The 19,489-nt window shown below is 42.3% G+C and overlaps 1 protein-coding gene across 2 annotated transcripts in view; it reads right to left on the bottom strand.

Moving 5' to 3' along the window:
- CHN1 (chimerin 1) overlaps positions 1-19,489 on the bottom strand; it is a 141,795-nt gene that overhangs the window by 24,951 nt on the left and 97,355 nt on the right. For both annotated transcript variants that reach the window (XM_020805156.3, XM_078394068.1), the window contains exons 7-8: positions 12,717-12,794; positions 255-339 (exon numbers count right to left, since the gene is read on the bottom strand). In XM_020805156.3, the coding sequence (XP_020660815.1) occupies positions 255-339; positions 12,717-12,794 (163 nt within the window). The remainder of the gene's footprint in view (positions 1-254; positions 340-12,716; positions 12,795-19,489) is intronic.

Here is a 19,489-nt window from a genome sequence, read left to right as displayed (position 1 = left end):
GCGCCCTTGGTTGCTTTATTATTACTTTGCTACTATTTTATCTTCTGTTTTTTAATGTCAGAATTTTTATGCTAAAAGGTAGAATGGCAAATCATTGATATATGAATAGACCAACACAAGGGGCTGATCCAGATTCTTCTCAATGCAAATGGGAATCTTTTTTAAAATCTATGACTGGAGCTCAGTTCAAAATGGGGAGAGCACATTTCATTGTGTATTGGAAATGAAAAAAAAAAGACAGAAATCATTGTTACCTGCACATTTCACTCCCTGAGCAATGAGGCCCCACATAAAGTTGGCACAATATTCACACCAATGTGGACCCCTGAATGTGTGAACCTGAAAAACAGAAGGAAAAAAAAGTGAGCGCAATGATTTGCAGGCACATTTTTCAAAAATGGTACCAACCTAGCTGTCTTTCTCTCATCAAAATAATTTGATTAGCTTTGCTCACACATTGTACCAACCACATAGGAAAAGATTCCAGAAACACAAGCTGAAAGAGATGCATTTAAATGGGAGAGACTGCTTCAAGAGCCACAGAAATAATGTTCTTTTCAGCTGAAGGCAATTCTGAGTAAATTGCCTGAAACGTTTTTGCTTTTTGTGAAGATTGTAAGCTCCTGGAAAAGAGTATCCACACCTCAGTGAATGCTTATTAGGCATGCTAGCCAGCTAGTCGTTTAAAAACAGGAGGTCTACTTGCTAAGCTGTAATGCTTGTGTCAGGTAGTATATGAATATAAAAGACATCTATTTTGTACTTCTATGGAGATACGAAGTTTTTGAAAAGGATACATCAGGCAGCCAAACATAAGAGCTGCTGAGGTTGCATTTCTATTCAAAGAGAAGAGAGCAATGCTAACGTGTTATGCTTCTTTTCACAGAAACTTTTTTAAAATGTATTCACATTATTGTTATGTGCTGTTAAGTGACTTCCGTCCTATGGCGAGCCTATGAATCAGAGACCTCCAAAACGACCCATCATTCACTTGTTCTACTCAGGTCTTGGAAACCAAAGGTTGTGGAGATATGAATCCAGCTCTTGCCTGGTCTTCCTCTCTTCCTGTTGCCTTCTACTTTACCTACCATTATTGTTTTTAGCTGTGAATGTTGTCCTGTCATGGTATCTCAAAAGTGCAACCATCTCAGTTTAGAGATTTTTTAAAATTCTTTAGAAAATTCAGGAATGATCTGCTCTAATGCCCACCTCTTTGTCTTCCAGGTGTTGCCTAAACCTCTCCTCTAACGTATGCCATTTTAAACTTTGTATTGCTATTCCTCCTAACTTGGAAGCTGGAGACGGGCAGGGGCTATCCTGGCAGCTGCATGCTGAGCCTGCCTCCTCCTCCAGTCCAAACATGAGAGGAAGGGTTGGAGTCAACCATGCAAGGCCTGACGAGCAAAATCTGTGCCACTTTTTCTGCTTCACCATGCAATGGGCTAAACCTGGATGCTCCTTGTCTGTCTTATCTGAAGGAAAAGATGGTGAAAACATCCTTGGATTCATTTAGAAATAAGTCCTGCTAATTCCCTTTAAAAAGAATACTAGATTAGTTTATTCTAAATCAGTCTGATTTGAATTAGAAGGAATTTGCTAATGGTACTGAAAGCCATAAATATAACTGGAAACCAGACTGGAAGTCATCCAGTATTGACTCATAATCCTAAACACATAAATATCAGAAATTTTAAGCATGTTCTTACCACTGAATGTGAAAAATGTGAATGTGAATTACACACTAAACTACAGTCCCATCTATACACTCATTTTTAAGTTTTCTATATTGGCTTTTAAATAAATGTTTTCAAAATGTTGAATCCCCAGATGTTCTTGGACTAAAACTCCCAGGAGCCTTTGCCGCTAGGTGTGCTGGCCAGGATTTCTGGGAGTTTTGGACCCAGAACACCTGGGGACCCAAGGTTTAGAACTACAGTTCCAGGTTAACAATTTTTCTAGCTGAATAGCAAAATAAAACCAACTAATTAATTCCAGAGCACTACATATATTGATCTGTTGTTGCTGAAATGGCAAAGAATCACGGGATGCCTTGAAGGCTAACACTTTGATCCAGTCAAAGTTTGAAAATCTTCTAGGTAGAGAATACTCAAAGGTGGTTTCCCATTCCCTTCTTCTGGGGGTGCCCTGGGACTGTGCGGCTTGCCCCCAAGGCTGCACAGGGTGGCTCTTATCTCCAGGATCCACAGTGGGGAACAGAACTCCTGACCTCTGGCTCCACAGCCAAATACCTAAACCACTGAGCTATACAGCCTTGTGAACACAATTGGTTCAGGAAGAGAGAGAGGAAAGGAAGGAAGGAATCGCAACGGTATTTTCCTCCTCCCTTACAGTCGATCAATGACGAGCACTGAATATTGAACAGTCCAAATCTGAAGATGTGTATTAAAGCATTCAGTTTGTAGCAAAATGATCTGGAAGGCTTGGCAGCTGAGACCTGGAGCTGTCTGTTAGAGATAAGTTTCTGCCATTTGAACAGAATCCAGTTGCAGCAGTTGAGGAGAACGTTGGTTGGGATAGAAAAGGATAAGAGGTTAAGTGGTTTGATAAAAGCTTGTCTGGGGCATGTACAGATCCAGTACTACTAAGAATATGAGCACTGTGTTGCTAGACGTTGTAACAAAGTTTATTGCTTTAACATTTTACTGTTCATCCAGTCCAGCAAGATCTCCCCCCCACCATGTGTAAAAGCTCCTTTTTGCACAAGGAGCTTAGTTTGGGAACTGAGTAAAACCTATGCAGTCACTCCTGGGAGACATAGTTGTTCAACAGGCACCCTCTATAGAGCTAATGGGCAATGTGAGACTACAACTCACAAGAACCACTGCCGCAAATTCCTCTTTTTTTAAAAAACATTAACAACAGGGAGTAAGGCTAGAGAAAGCTATGCATCAAGGTCCTGCTCCAGGTGAGCAAAATGTAAGTGTCTATAGGTGCATGTTTGTGGGCAGAAACTCTCATATATCTGCTTTTAGGGTATTCTTGGGAGAATTCTGGGGAGCAGGAGGTGAGGGTGGCTCTGAAAGTCAGGGCAGAATCCAAATCTCTCTAGCAGACTGATCAGAAGCAAGCTGTGAGCCTGCAAACGGTGGTCCACAAGGGCAAGAAAGCAGGTCACAGCAATATCCTTGAGGTTGGTGTTATTTTTCCAGTGTAAAAGCTCACCAACTATCTTGGCTTTTTTCAAAAGCATATGTGGTATTCTACTCAGCACATAGCTGCACAGCACTAGCATTCCTGTGGTGCTGACTTGCATTGCAGGATGACTTCGAATCTTTTCTCTTTTTTTGAATGCGGTATCAGCCATGTGCCAATTTCTAATGCCTTTTCAGAGATGTTTGGAGCACAGCTGTTTAGCACATTTCTACAGACAAAAAGCCCACTTGTGATCTTGTACTGAAAATTGTAAAGCCGTTTGAAAAGACGGAGGGAAAAAAACAGGTTTACTGTACTTCTACCAATTATTAAAGCATATGTTGCATCAAATAACAGATAGATGCTAGGTTATTCCTGTCTCTCTCTTTAAAATACAAAATGCAATTTCAAAGTTCCAAGTCCACAAATCACTTGTGGAAGAGTCCCACTGAACCCAATCATTTTTTTCTGGGAGGGGAAAAAAACCCGAAACAATTTCTGTAGCCTCCTGTCCTAAAGCCTGAGATATAGGGCATTTAATTGTGCCCTCTTTCCAGGCAACATAGTAAGTTTTTTTATTCATGTGTGTCAGTACTACTAGTCTCCAAAGGCAACTATATCTGATGCTGCTGCTTACCTCATTTTCTGTAGGCTTTGGGAACAATGTGATTACTAGACACTTCACCCTGATTAATCCAGAGCTAGGCAAGGGGCAAGCCTTTCCTTCTGTCCCTCCTTCCTCTTTCTGTGTTTTTGTAAAAGCCTACCAATGACTCTAAATGAAAAGATGCACCTGATCATGCTTCACAGCTGACTAAAACCGGGAATGCTTGAGCACTGTATTTTCAAGACAATGCTTTCATGACACAATCCTGGGGAATCAGAGGAGAGAAAACTCAGAAAATCAGCTAGATGTTTAAGAGAGAGAGAGAAAAATAAAATAAAATGTCACACAGCTAATTCCAAAATCAAAAGAGCAAAGGGGTACAAATGTCTTTTAACACATGCCCTCCACCAGCAAAGAGAGCAAAAGGCTGAACTCTAGCCTTAATGGGCTGGACAATGATTCCTCAGTAACAAAATGTGGGCCTGAGCTATTTTCCCAATTAAATCCTGGCAATGCAATATGGGAGTGAGGAAATGAACAGAAAAGGCTGGTGGCTCTCCTTTCCACCTCTTTCCCCAGAGATCTTACGGAGAGTTTCCAGTACTTGTATTAGTACTTCAGCAAATATGTATTTCTAGGAAAACTACTAAATGATAAGAAGGAAAATCAGCACAGTGTGACCTCTGAAATGCATGGCAGTGACTAGAGAAAGACTCATACAGCCTGCGATTAAAAGGCTATATGCATGCAATGGGATGAGTGAAGCCTAAGCAGTACACCCAGCAAGGCAAACAAAAGCGCACTCCGAGCACCCGGAGATAAAGAACAGCTGCTATCTTGTGAATGCTGCCAGGCGTGAGCTTTTCCTTCAGCTGCTGAGATAAGATTATTGCCTTTATAGGTTTAGTCTCCCTCATGCAGTATGACTTATTAAAAAAAGAGGGGAGGGGGGAAGGAGGGAGGGGGAACAAACCAGGAGAAGAGATGAAAAATTACTTTAATATATCTTGTCATACCTCTAAAATGACAACAAGACTCTATCACCTTTGATCACAGCAGTGCCTGTTCTGCTGCATAGCAATTGTGCCCTGTGACCATAAACAAGAGAAGCTTGAAACAAGAAGCCAGAGAGTGAAGGTGAAGATACTGTACACTGGATCACTCGGGAATCAGTGCTGCCAGGTGGGAGATTCGTACCATGGGGCAGCCTGTCTTAGGCAGGGTACTTGTTGTGCCACGACCTGTAATGCAGTTCCAAGCGGGCAAAGAGAGGGCTGAAATTTTTGTCGGCCTACTTGAAGCAATGTAGACTCTTCCCTGCCTTGCAGCAGGCCAGTCACTGCATGGGAAACTCAGGCTCCTACCAAACACTATTCTACACTTTGGATGAATGAAACAACGGATCAGCAGAAGGTACGGAATTTGCTAATTAGGCTTCTACTCTCGCTTTAAATGCATTGTAATGCTTTTGCATTTTACGATTTGCCAACACTCCCTTCCACACAAACTTCTCAGGAACGCTTAAAGCGTGATTCAAGCACATTTTTGCAAAACAAATATTATTTCCACTTCACTGGTGACAATACTGAAGAATTATTCTAAAAGTACAGATCACAGACACCTAGCAATGAGCAGATATGGGCCGAACAAAATGCTATGAGAGAAGGCAGTTGAAAGGACAGTGCGGACCTGAAGCAGCCAGAACTTGGACATTACATTTCTTTTGAGAGTTTGGGAGGTAGCATCCCAATTACTTAGATAAAGAGATTAAAAAGGGAGCCCTTTTTGGTGGAGAGATCCCAACATAAAACGTTGGTCATTCAGGTCCAACACAGGGGGATCCAGGTTTAAACCATGGACATTATACACAGTATTTGCTTGCATTCATGTGATGCTTTAGCAAGAAAAGGTCACTTAGATTCCTATGTGCGCCATTCTTTCCTTTCTCAACAAGGCTGAGCTAGCAGATATATTGAACTTGTCCTGAATTGTGGCCAACAATTTTGCCCAGAACCGCAGGGGACATATTGCACTAGGCAATCCAGCATCCGTCCTTGCTGTATATAAATAGCATGTTTATCAGCGAGGGCAGTACAGGTCTGAATGCCAAGTAACCAAGCACTGCCAGTCAGAAGTTCTGTCCTGCCTTGTTGACTTTCCTGTGCATATTGAATATACAGTACCAGCAGGACTGTGAACAAGCAGAAATTGTACTTCAGCGAGGCTGCATCCAAACTGGTTTCAGAAGTGGAAGACAATAAGGCACACTCTATTTTCCTTTTAGTGGCATACAATGGGCTATAAGTTGTATCTAAGTGGTACTGCACACTACAGCCTGTACATTTGGACTTGCGTACGTGGAGCTGGTATTTTCTGACAGTTGCTTATTGCATTTTGTGATGTTGGTTTTACTGCATGTGCATTCCTTACTGTAAGTCACTCTAAACATTTTCGTTCAGAAGCAGTAGGATCCACGTACGTTTTGCCACAATACGTGAGTTTAGTAAAAGCCGTACATCCCTTTCAGCAGTCTTTAGATGAAAATCCAAAATCGCAGCAAAAGCCAAATTTTCCAGTAACAATATACACAAACGTTACACAAAGCTGAGAATCCACTTGGCTCTGACGCTCTAGCAAATTTGCAGGAAAAGCTGATGATGATAAGAGGCTGTGACACACCATATCAAGTCCTTGAGGCATGCGACTGGGTTGCCTCATTAGAGCCCTTCCACACTTTCCCACATAGGGGAGCTTCTCAGCTCCTCAGGCCACGCACGTGCGCAGGCAGGAGACTCGCCAGCCACAGCAGCCATGTGTCAAAGCTAGATTTGCCTAGGAAAACATACACAGAGGTTCACATTAACTAGAAGAAAAAAGAAGACTGGGTTTTTTAAAAAAAATCTTAAATGATCTGAAATACAGAGAAAGCAGTGGGGTGTGTTACTTTTGCATTATGCATATAAGACTAATGAAATGCCAAAGATGGAGAGAATATGCATAGAAGCCTGAACGAAACCAAGTCACCTTAGAGTCACTGTCCCAGAAGATTAAACATACACACACACACACACACACACACACACACACACACACACACACACACACACACACAGAGAGAGAGAGAGAGAGAGAGAGAGATGAAAGCATTAAAAAAAACTATGGCTCAAAGGAGACAGATGAGACTTTGCAAACAAAACATCTATAGAAACAAGAACTGTAATTAACTGATAAAGTCATGCAATCAATACATCCCATTTATTTTAATTATGCCTAGCATTCTTAGTCATGCGGAGGCCAACAGACTGCTGTTGCTATTAAAATTATTTGACTGTGAAAGATTATATTTAAGGAGAGTAACAATTTTGCTCCAGATCTCATCCTATTCGAGTATCAGCTGCTCCCATCAAGCATTCATCAGTTTATGAAGCTTCATAAGCAGAAATGAATGGAAAAAGCTCGGTTTTGGAAACTGACCTTCGTACCTGCCTAGTCTGATTGGAATTGTAAAATGCAAGAATAAGGAAAAATCAAAACAGGACGGTCAGTTGAGCCTCTTGTAGAAAATGACTGGTATACTCTGGACTGAGTGTAGGAGGATTGTGTAACTGTGTTTAATGGAAACTACACTACTTTGGGCTGCTGTTGAAAAAAAAAAGACTGATCCAACCAATTGAGAGTGTACACAGTGTCAGCTCAGGAGTTATGGAAAAGCACGATGACTTGCAGCAGCTCAGAAGCAGACAGACAAAGTCAGGGAAGCTTTAATATAAGATGGCACAGCAATATTCAGTGGTCAAAGAAGAAACATGTCTGGCTCCAGACCAAGGAAAACTGACACGAAGGGAACTTGTTTTATAGAGGGCAACACGAGTACATATTATTCCTTGCTTCATGATTATTTTTTAAATGCAGGCTCTGAGGAACATAGTTGGTAGGAAGAGGAGAGGATTCTTAACCCTTTGCTCCAGAGCCAGCCTTCCACCAGAAATTTCCTCGTTAGATTTCGACCGCTTCGGTAAACAGGAGAGAATCTGACAACTGTCTGTCTTCTGTTGGGACATACACAGCTTGGGGTGGGGAGGAGCTCTTTGTGTGGAACACAAGCACCAGGGCTCAGGATCCTCCCCTTTGGAGCAGACTCTGCTTCTGAGTGAGGGGAAAAAGTCACTGCATTTTTGAAAGCAAAACCAAACTGGAACCGACCAAACACTTGTGGAAGAGAAACACAGCTCACCAACCGGATGTGTAGCTTGCCATCTGCCACTGGAAAAATGTCTAATTATTCTAAGAAAAGAAAATATTATGCAACTGGTTGGATAACAGTATGTGTCTCGCATGATCTTGAGGCCTATTTGGCACCAGCAGCCGGCTTACTTCTTTTGCAAGTGCCTTTAGTGTTCGGTCACTAGCAGTGCACCCAGGAACACTCTCACTTATTGTGATTTTAAAGATGGTTAAAGATTTTTTTTAAAAAACCATTCAAACTGTTAAATAGTTTTCCCATATCACATGGCATTTGCTTTGGTCTGAACATAGTAACTTCAGCACAATACATTCTCCCACTCTAGGAACCACAGGAAGTGCAATTCAACAAAAAGATGTCTAAAATAAATAAATACAAATTGGCAGCATTCACCCAAAACATCTTTTTTGGGTGAGGGTGTACAGGTATTTACATTTAACACTTTAAATCTTTTAATGTAGATGGGTCCTGGCATGATCATTAGCTCTGCATATTCAAGCTCTGGAAATGCAGAATAAATGTCACATGGCTCGTTTATATCAGAAAATCTTTTTGCAGTGCTTTCCCCCAACATTTCTGAATGGGAGAATCCAGACATTTTGTTTAAACAATGTTATCTAAACTATAATGATAGGGACACAGATTTAATACACACAAGGCTCATAGTATCCAATCGAGTTATAGAAAATTTGCACTATTTAAGTGGAACGGCTTCTGTTTTCACTCAAGATCAAATTCTGCTTCCTATTTTCTTTTAATTCTTTGCCCATTGTTATCTTTCTACACCCTGGGGAAATGTTGACTGCAGTGTTCCTCACAGGACTGTAATGGGTCCCTAAGCTGCCTACAGTGTCTTCCTATAGCAGCCATCATAATCTTCAGAGTTAACCTAGGGCAGTCTTTTGATAGTGCCCCCTGAGTACCACTCATGATTGGTGAGGGCATACAGAGAGGTATTTTTTCACTCCACTCCCCCATTATTCCCCTGAAGATCTGCCCAAGGCAGCGCTTGTTCAAACTTCCAAATCACCAGGCAAGCTGTTGGGTTGCCAGGGAGACATATATGATTTTTTTTTAGCTCAACAGAAAAGGAGGGGGGGGGGAAGAAAAGCAAGGTGGTCCTTGTACACCATCTGAAGGCAAAGGTAGGTGATGCCACTAAAAAAAAAAAATCTGAAACGTAAGCTCACTTTCTACACAGAGTGTGACACACTTTTGTGGACCTTTCCTCCCACAGCCCCCAGAGAGCCCTGTGTTTCCATACATGGCAAGGGGGCAAGGGGGAGAATGCTGAAGGGCCGGGCAGGCCTTTGTCGACTCTAACAAGACTGGGACAGAGATTCTAACCCAGACCACTGGAGGCAGAACCTGAAATCTACCCTTCTGGCTTAAGTTTTCAGCCTCCATTTTGGGACTTCCTAGTTTAAACAAAGGAGTCTGGCCCACACATCCAGCCATGATTTTTGAAAACTTTTATCTTTCTTCAGTACTATCTCTAGCTCTGTGGTACCCAGCCGGATGGAGACACATGCAGGGTTGAAAACTCTTATGTTTGTGGTTTGTTTGTTTTTTGTTTTTTAAAGTGGTCTCATCATCATTTTAGCACTGCAGAGCTGGGTCATCAAGACCAGCCCCTGTCAAGGAGTCCCAGTGGGCAATCGAACCCCTGACTTCTGGTTCTGCAGCCATATGCCCAAACCACTGAGCTATCTAGCAGCTATCTTCAGACATTTTTTTAGCTGTTGGCTTTGCCTCCCGTTTTTCAAATGCTGGTTTCCATTTTTAAAACATTGTGCACAATATAGGACGTGCAAACCCCCTCCCCCAGGATATATCAATATTCATACACTGCAAACTCTGTAGAGTCACTCGCAACAGTTTTGGATGATCTGCCTAACATTTACACTGTCCGGAGACTTCAGGGCGTTTCGATTAACGGGACGTTTCAGGAACTGTATGGGAGATTGTCTCAAGGACTGAAGGAGTTGTTTAATACAACCTCACTGCACTTTGGCCCTCAGTGATGCACACATACTATACCCTTTGGAAATTGATACAGATTGGCTATAACTGGGTTCAGGATTGCATGGAAAGAGCTACAAAGAGAAGACATAAGATGAAATACCCTGATTAGCAATCAGAAAATATGCATCACGTCATCTTGAATCAGAATCTCTCACCCACACCCCAGCTAACTGTGAAAAGTGATAAAGCAACAATAATTTGTGGCTAATGCTTTACATTTTAAGTCAGGGGTCTCAAACATGCGGCGGGGGGCATTTGTTTGCTGCCGGATGATAGTTTGCTGCCCCCACCTTGCCTGTCCCCCCTGAAGGACCCACACATCCAGCCTCACCTTGCTCGCCGGTTGTCTCCCAAGACAGCGCCTCTTGCACCCTCCATCCGGAACTGCAGCCTGCCAGCCCGCATGTGTGCTGGCTGGCGGGCTGTAGTTCCGGATGGAAGGTTCAAGAGGTGCTATCTTGGGGGAGAGCCGGCAATTGAGGTGTGCTGCCAGCCCTTTTACCCGAGCGCCTCAGCCACTGCTGAGTGATGCCCGAGAGCGGAGCATCCTTGAAGAGCGCCTCCAAGCCACCAACAGCAGCCACCGCCGCCTCTTCCAGGGAAGCGGCTCTCTGGCTCTCTTTCTCTCTTGGCACCCCCAACACCAGCCCGGCCAGCGCCCAGCCTTTTGGCAAAGGAAACTCCTGGGCAGCTTCCTCAGGCTCTTGCTCCACTTGGCGGAAAATCTGATGCGGCCCAGCCTCACCCAGACTCTGCCTCCAGCGGCCCCCAGGTAAATTGAGTTTGAGACCCCTGGTTTAAGTGTTCAAAGCAGTTCATCCGCATCTTGCCTGCGGTAGGCAAAGTACGGCCTGTGGACCGTTTGTTCCTTTCCCCAAAGAACCCCACGGCTTCTCAAGCTTTTGTTGTTTTGCCATGCCCACCTGCCCCAACTGTTGAAGGCAGGTAAGGGCTTCCCCCCCCCCCAAAAAAAACACACACCAGAGCAGCTCAGGAAGAGCCAAAACGGTGAAGCTGCTACCTGTGCCCACTAAGGAGTATGAGGGGGCCTTCCCAGTATTTCTTTAAAAACACAAAACAAAGCATCTTTATGGGTGGGAGCTTGCCAGAGTGGGTACAGCTCTTCAAGGTCCTGTGTGTGTGTGTGTGTGTGTGTGTGTGTGTGTGTGTGTGTGTGTGTGTGTGTGTGAGAGAGAGAGAGAGAGAGAGAGAGAGAGAGAGAGAGAGAGAGAGTGAATGTGGCCTCTGCGCCTTTCTAAACTGCTCTCATACATTTACATAAATGTAAATACTGACAAGAACTCTGGAAGCGAAGTCAGCCTTAACCCCTAAATGCAGTGACTTAAAGAGCTGGTGTTCACAGTAAAGGTGAGATTCAAATCCCAATTTATGCCTTTAGTCAACTTAGCCACCATGCTTACAGCAAAGCAGGCAACCTGTTGTCTTCTACAGCATGTCCCACCAGGCCCCACCAGCACGGTCAACAATTAATTACAGAGGAGAAGAATTGTAGTCCGAACCGTTGGAGAGCACCAGCTGAAACAATTTACTCCAGAGACAGGCAAAATATAACAGCAAGACTGAAGGATGAAGCAGTATGCGATGTAACAGTTGCTCTCACATCCATCTCCAACAGGGAAGACGTTCAGGTCTGTGTGCATGTGGATCTCCCTATTTACTCTGAGGAAGGGAGACCATTTGCAGGTGCACTACCCATTATGCTACTGAAGAGGACAATTTGTATGCCTGTTGTGTCTACAACAGGTCACTGGACTGAAGCAACTGAGTGTCGACTGTTTTCAAAAGGAAGGCATACAGATGCGTGAGGCAAATATTTATCCCCATCGCTATTGTTGGCCATGGCCTTAGGCTATCAACTCACTGCAGCATATTCCCCACTTTTCCCAGTTTCTAATCCTGTGTAGTTTCAGTTTACAAGACCTGAGTTAAATGCACACTCATTTAACTGGACGAGTGGAAAAGGCTGCATACCAATAATATTAACACACCATACACAAATATCCGTAATAATGGTTTTTCCAATCTGCCCAAAATAATGAAGACACCACAATCATCAAACAAAAAATAAAACAAAATTAATTACAGGACACATGATAAAACTGTGTTTAAAATACTGAGCAGCATCTTCAAGAGTCACTGGCTTTCATATCCCAGCAGTGTAGATGTGATCTCTTCAACATAGCCAATTCATTAAGGAAGAAGGAAATACAAGCCAGGAAACAGGAGAACAGCAGACCATCTGCTCTGTCCAGATGCAACAGAGTGTGCTTCTGCCATGTAATGCTATTTTATAGCAATGAGCATAGATAAGGTTGGTTAATACATTCATCAAAGGCAGGGTTAAAAAAAAATCCACCAGCTTTTTGGCATCCTTGAACTACCAAAAAGAACCTAGTTAAAATACTTTTGTAGATTTTTAAAATTTATATGCAGAAAATTGTATATATACCTAAAAGACAGTTTTGATCACTACATCAACTTCAATAATAGTTATAGAACAACGAATTATTTTAACATGTAAGACCTTGCTCTGTTGAAACACTGTTCCTCCCCATCAGCTTCACAACAAGCATCCCGACATGTAAACATGACAACCTCAGACAAAGTTCTTGATCATCTAGCTAGCTAGCTGAGCTATACAGTTAATGAAGCAGGTGAACGTCTTACCTTGAAACTGTGAACCTTCTCATATTTTGGAATGTGTTCGTTCTCTTTCAGAGTGGCTCTTCTGACGAGGGATGTGAGCTGTGAATAAGCAAAGAGTTTAAGAGGTTGCCAGATGGTCACAGAGGACTTTTGAAAGCCCAGTCGCATTCCCAAGGCTGCTACCAACAAATCTCTTTGCCGGCTCTCCTGTTTCGAGTTCTGAACGGCAGATCTATTAGCTTTTTGCCCCGACCAAGAATCTTTGGATGGCATTTTGGAACTAGCAGGAAAGAAAGAGGAAAATGCCCCACAAGCCGCCTCTGTACAGATTCCAAATGCAGCTAGAACCAAACTATCCAGATAGCCTAAGCTGAGCTGCAGAGATGCATCACAGTAGAGAAGATGCTGTTACTATGGTACTTTGGAAGAAAACCCTAGTTTGGCTACAGTTTCTTCTCACTGGAAGTTTTTTTTCCCCCCTTAAAGGTCTCTGATTAAAGCTTGAAAACTTGTGGTTCTGAATAGGAATATCGGCAGAGTCACTGACAACAAAAGAAAACCTAAAGTGTCTTCATCCATTTAGTGATTCATGCAGTGCATGTCAACAGGCAGATCCCTAGACTGTTTTCGCCCCTCCTCAACTATACGGATGACCATTTTGTATCAAAAGATGCTCTCATACTGCACATAATCAGCTTCTAGTTAACAGACACCCTCCTAACCTTAGTCTGGCAAGGAGTGGGAGGAGGGGTGGGCTTGAGCAGGCAGAAATGAATCGGGACTGGATAGATTAAGGGAGCATGTAACCAATGAACTGCCAGCAATAGAATTTAAGTAGCGTGCTGCACAACTCACTCATCCCTCTCCCCCTCCCATATGAGTCTTTCTTGTTGGCTCAAAAGAGAGAGAGAGAGAGAGCAGGAGAGAGAAAAATATCAGCAGGAAGATAATGAGCAATGAATGAGTCATGCATCATTGCAAAATGGCATCTCTGCCATTTAAAAAGCTAAGCAGCTTCAAATAATTTTTGGGCACTGAAACCAAAGAACAAACAGGAAAGGCAGGAAAGCCTTACATTGCATGGATGATTTAGATGAACACCAGTCTCACTGTTCATGCTCACTCATACATGTCCTTCTTCCTGCCCCACTGATAACAATCCTGTGGTGACAGAAAATGCCTTCCCTTTGGTACTTATCACGCACAACATTCAGACCTATTATTCTGAAAGGGTTTCAGCGCAACTTTGCTTTATACTGCCATATTACACTATACGTGATAATTCCCACTGCACCCCCCAAAATTGGGAAGAAAGAATCATTCTACCAATTCACAGGGGTTGCTCCTTATAGACAACTTGTCCATGGAAACTACTCTAGGCATGCTGATGAGTGACATTTTGCTTAAATTCCCTCGACTTGCCGGTAGACCTCAATTATTGGTTCAGAGCTGTAATGTTCTCAAGGGGAGTCAGGACAAAGCCACATATGCATTCAATGTTGTTTTCTCCAGGATGACCTTAAACAGTAACTCCCCCCCTTTTTTTTAACAATCAAGGAAATTAAATGAAAAGAGACTCTGAATGGGCCAATGAAATATTCATAATCATTTCACGGTCAAACTGTTTTTTCTGCAGAACAATTAATTACAAAACAAAATGACTAATGATGACGATGGAAATACCAAAGCAAATCACAGAATGAACCTGAATTCATAAGAAACTAATATAAAATCATTAAAGAATAAAACATTGAAATAGCTCATTCACAGTGACCAAGGATAGTTCATACTACTGGCGGTCTGGAAGTCCAATGTCTCCTGTTTGAATTTGGTACACCTCCATAGAGGAACACCTTCACCCCACCCTACCTGTTTGGGAAGAAATGTACTCTCCCACATAGATCACTCTGGTCTTTATTATTACAGATGGGGAATTTGTGTTCCTTCAGGTTGCTTGATTACAACCCTAAACAGTACTGTATTAGCCAATAGAGTCAGAAGTGAGAGATGAATGGAGTTGCAGTTCAGTAACATCTGGAGGGGCACATGTTGCCAATCCTTACTATATATGATGGACGCTACAGCTGAGCAGGTCCTTCTCTGTACCACCAACAAATGAGCAGAAAGAAGTCACAATATGGTAAACGTATCCACAGAACGTAAAGATCAGGGTGACCCATATGGGAGAATGCATGTCTCTGACACATTTCTTCCCAAACTGGAGTGGGGTGAAACTGTTGTTCTACGAAAGTGTACCAAAATTCCGACGGAGCACAAAACTGAGGGGGGGAAAAGGAAATTTTCATCAGCTTAATTTGTGTGAAACATATTATTAAAATCAGTCAGGAAAAACAATCTGTGCTTATTTTTTATTTAAAATAATTTCATTAAGATTTTATTTACTAATTTTTAAAATTATGAATTTTGTTTGTTAAAAGGGGGTTGGATGATGGTAAAGAACAGGTTGATGGCACGAGGATTTCACAAAAAAGCTGATGCTGAAAAGTTTGAGAGCCATGGCTGTAAAATAATGTGTCTTAATATTGTGCTGGCAGAGCAAATCAACATTCTATAAGACGATTCTAAAAATGGGGGCAGACCAAACAAAAATGTATACATTTATATCTCAGCTTCAGATCTGCACCAAATTGGGCACAGCTGTAGTAGACAGTCTGCTCTTGCATTGTGCCAAAGTTGGGGAAGTTTGGGAAAAAGATATTTGAGTTAAGATTTTTTAGAAGTAAAACTGCTCCCCCAATTCAGAAATAGGCAACCCTGACTATCCCCAGATTTTTAAAAAAGATCACATAAATGGAAAAGATCAGTCTTGTTTATCTTGAAATAGAATGATTGCCTCACCCACTTTTTAAATTTGAAAATAATCCAGATTATAGGGGCTGAAATACTGATCCTCAAGAAAGGCCTTTCAAAAGGGGGAAACAGCCAATTTGTTATAACACTTAGCATGTGTGATAGTCACGCCTTCCCCAGCCAGTCTGTGGACTGAAAAAGTTGGGGACCGCTGCTGTAGACCATCTTGACTGCTGACATGGATGTCAGAAGAGACTTAAGGGTGCCTTTTAGTTTCTTCTTTTATTAACTTTTATTTAGAAGTCTGTATGTTAAAGCACTTTTTTCTGTTAGATGACAAAGGAAAATATACATGCATATACTGGGAAAAGAAGGAGAGATAAAGAGATTGTGAGCATGCTCTTGCCTAATCTCCACTTATTGCTTGTAACTTCTGCAAATGGCATGCACTTCAATGTCTAAAGGCTCTGAATCTGCAGTTTTTGCATTCTTTTTTTGTTGGATTCACGTTTCAAGTATAGAGCCCACCAGTGTTGGGGATGCTAGTACAAAGGATGCAATCCACAGCATGTCAAGGTTGGGAGAAGCAGCTGTGATCAAAACCTTTATTTGCACATATATCTCCACCTATCCTTTCCACCTGCACACAGCTTTTTATGAAATTGCATTGACCCTCCAGCAAAATAAAATATTTTCCAATTCAATTACCAGTAGGAATAAACAAGCCACTAACTTTGCACTTATATAATTAGATTGCACCTTCTGAGGCTCTTGAAATATCATAAATAATTGTAAGTATTATCATAAATCATTCTGATATTTTCCTTTCGTCCCATGGCAAGGAGTGTGTTTAGATTTGACATGCTTATTTCTTAGTTGTCAGTTTCTCTTTTGCTTCTATTCCTTAAAATTTGATTTATTTTCAATTATACTTTAGGGTCACATTAGCAGAAAATTATTTCTAGATCCTGAAAATTAAATCTAGAGAAAGCCAATAAAAAGCTCAACAAAAACTGTCTGACATAGAAGGATCACCCTTTCAATGCTGCAACTATGAAAAAGGGGAAGGAAAAAAAAGACTTTAATCTGAAAAAGTAGTTCTAACCTAATAAATTTCCAGGCTCATACAATTTTGGAACACTACAGAAACCTATCAAACATTGGTTATGAAGCTCACAAGATCCAGGGCTTCCGGACAAAAGAAGGGTCTCGTTTCTGGTTTTTAAACTGTTCCACTGAACAATTTTATCAGAGATGGACAAACACACATACAGTTAAATAATGTCAAATCTTATTAATGCAGATGTATATGATGCAGAGACTAAAATACATCCCAATCAGAAAAAACACTTGAGTTGTGCATCCAAATAGTCTACATCTTTGAGATCAGGTATTGACTGATTATATTATAATATAATTTTCCTTCCCCCCCTGCAAATAATTGGATTAAATTTTATCACTTCAGCCCAGGCTTTACTCCATCAGTTGGAACAATTCCTGAAGAGAAGACTGCTTAGGAGAGGGATGGGTCATATGTGTCACCCAGCATCCCCACCCACCAGGACACTCAACACCTCAAGTTATTTTTCAAAATATTTTGGATTAATCATTTTTTGGACTAAAAGAGGCCAATTGTACCTTCCAGGGAGCCCTCACTACTTGCCTTCTATTTTTTATTTTGAAGCATATTATTGGCTATGAGATAACAATGGGCTTTTCCAGTAACCATCTATATTTCTAAGAAAAAAACTGGGGCAGGTGGAAATTGCAGGCGAAGCCCATCAGGATCCAATGACAGGCATGTCTGGTTCCTGAGTCTCTGGAGATGACTCCTCCCAGGCGTTGGGAGATGGTCGTGTTGGCAGAAAGGGGACCCATTTCATCAACTGTCAAAAGGCACATGTATAAATGGCTGCACGTGAGATGGATCCTGTCCCACAGCATGGAAAGCAAATGCGCGCGGCCATTTTAGCTGTTCCGGCAGCGTTTTCGCACCCTCCCCTTGCTTACCAAGGGCGTGAAAATGCTGCGCCCGGCCCTTTCGGCTGTTCCGGCGGCCATTTTGAAGCCGCAGAACAGCTGATTGGTGGGTCGCAAAGCGAAGGTCGGTAAGCGAACCGCTTACCGACCTTCGCTCTGTGAATTTTCCCCTATCTAGGTGCCGTTTTGCGATCGCATTTGCGATCGCAAAAACGGCATTTTTGCGTGGATTTGTCGCTCTACGGAGCGACCGTTGCGCGAGGCACCACTGTAGTTTCTAACTGCCCATTTGTGAATCAGTAAGTGTCTAATACTTGACAAAGACAGCTTTGTGAGTTTCTCTCTCTCTCTCTCTCTCTCAGCTACTGTGAGGACTGCAGCTAAGCTCAGAGGGAACAAGGGAGCTGACCTGTCTGTGTTTGTGGGGGGAGCAGATGATGTCATCGTCCCTGCTACTCAGAAGGCCCCGGGGGCTTCAACCCTGCAAGCCCTGGCTGTACTATACCACTGCTCTTTTCCTGCAAGGATAACACACTGAGGAACAGTGTATGTGCATGCATGTGGACCATTCTCTACAGGATGAAAACGGGAGGGGCTCCCGATTCAAAGTGGTAATAATTTAGGAAGATCACAAATGTTCAGAAAACCCAACAGTTTCACAGTGATACTCCTCACACTGACACAGATTTAATCTCTGTGTTATTACACACTATGCCAGGCAATCTTGCAGATGATACTTTATCGTTTGTTTTGAGAATCACACACCCTTCCAGCCATAATTTCTTAGTATTTCCACAGGCAAGTGAATGAACTTCAAGCTTAACTAGATCCACATAGATACATAAGTTTAAAATGTTATCTGGCATATGCATTTGAACCTCTTCAGCTCATGTCGCTGATTCAGCTCCAGAGGACTTTGGTCTATATTGCTACTATAAACATCAATTGTTGTAGAATTAATTGGGTGCATAGGATCCAAACTGGTGACTCAAATGAACACTACAGACTGGCAAAAGCATTTCAAAGCAGCGATTTGCCATTCTCTGACTGACACTGGTGTCAAAATAATTTGACACTTTGTCTCCTGTAAATTATTTTAGAAACACAAACAAGTTAAGCAAAAGTCAGATGGTGAAAGGTTAAATCTGTGCTCTAATTACAATTATTTTATTATTTATCTGCTATGATTTTATTGATTTCAGAAGAGATACTTGGCAGCTTTGCTAAGAGTTCCTTGTTTCTCCAAACATAAACATGTTTGTGGGCGCATCCAGTTCATAGTTGCTGTGTGAAATGGGTCGCAAAACTGCCGCCTTCTAGCAATTAATGACACCGTCTCACCACAAATTGCTCCTTTGAATAGTTATTGCCTCAAGTGGGCAAGACAAACATTAAGAAGTACTGTAAAAGATTTTACCCGACTATTAATTTTCATAAGCATCAAGAAGCCAGTCAGACAGGACAGAACTCCAAATAAATAAATCACAGCACTGAAGAATCCTAGAGCCCATCTACAATTTTTAAATAATCTGTCATACAATTCTATTACATTTGTATAACCCAATGCTTCCCAACCTTGGGTTGTCAGGTGTTCTTGGCTTACAACTCCCAGAAATCCTGACCAGCACAGCTAGTGGTAAAGGCTTCTGGTAGTTTTAGTCCAAGAACATCTGGAGACCCAAGGTTGGGAACTAGAGGTGCAGATAACAAGGGTCCAGCCTCCTGGGGCCAGACCGACCACTCACCATTTCACTGCTGCTATAGGCTCCGTGCTCCCTTCCTATTGATCACAATGGATTAGCCACTCTTTGACCTGGAAAAGAGGCTCGTCATCCCACCTTCTGCCAGGAGTGGCTAATCCAGCAGGAGCAACGGAGTGGCAGGAAGGGATCATGGAGCCCCCAGCAGCAGCAGATCGGTCTGGCCCCAGGGGGCTGGACCCTCATTATGTCCACCCCGTTATGTCCACCCATCTCTAATAGTAACTATTGGTTTAGCCTGAG

The sequence above is a fragment of the Pogona vitticeps genome, chromosome 1 (genome assembly GCF_051106095.1).
Source record: "Pogona vitticeps strain Pit_001003342236 chromosome 1, PviZW2.1, whole genome shotgun sequence".
NCBI classification, from domain to species: Eukaryota; Metazoa; Chordata; class Lepidosauria; order Squamata; family Agamidae; genus Pogona; species Pogona vitticeps.
Note: the sequence above shows the minus strand (reverse complement) of the source record. Positions and strands in the feature narration are given on the sequence as shown.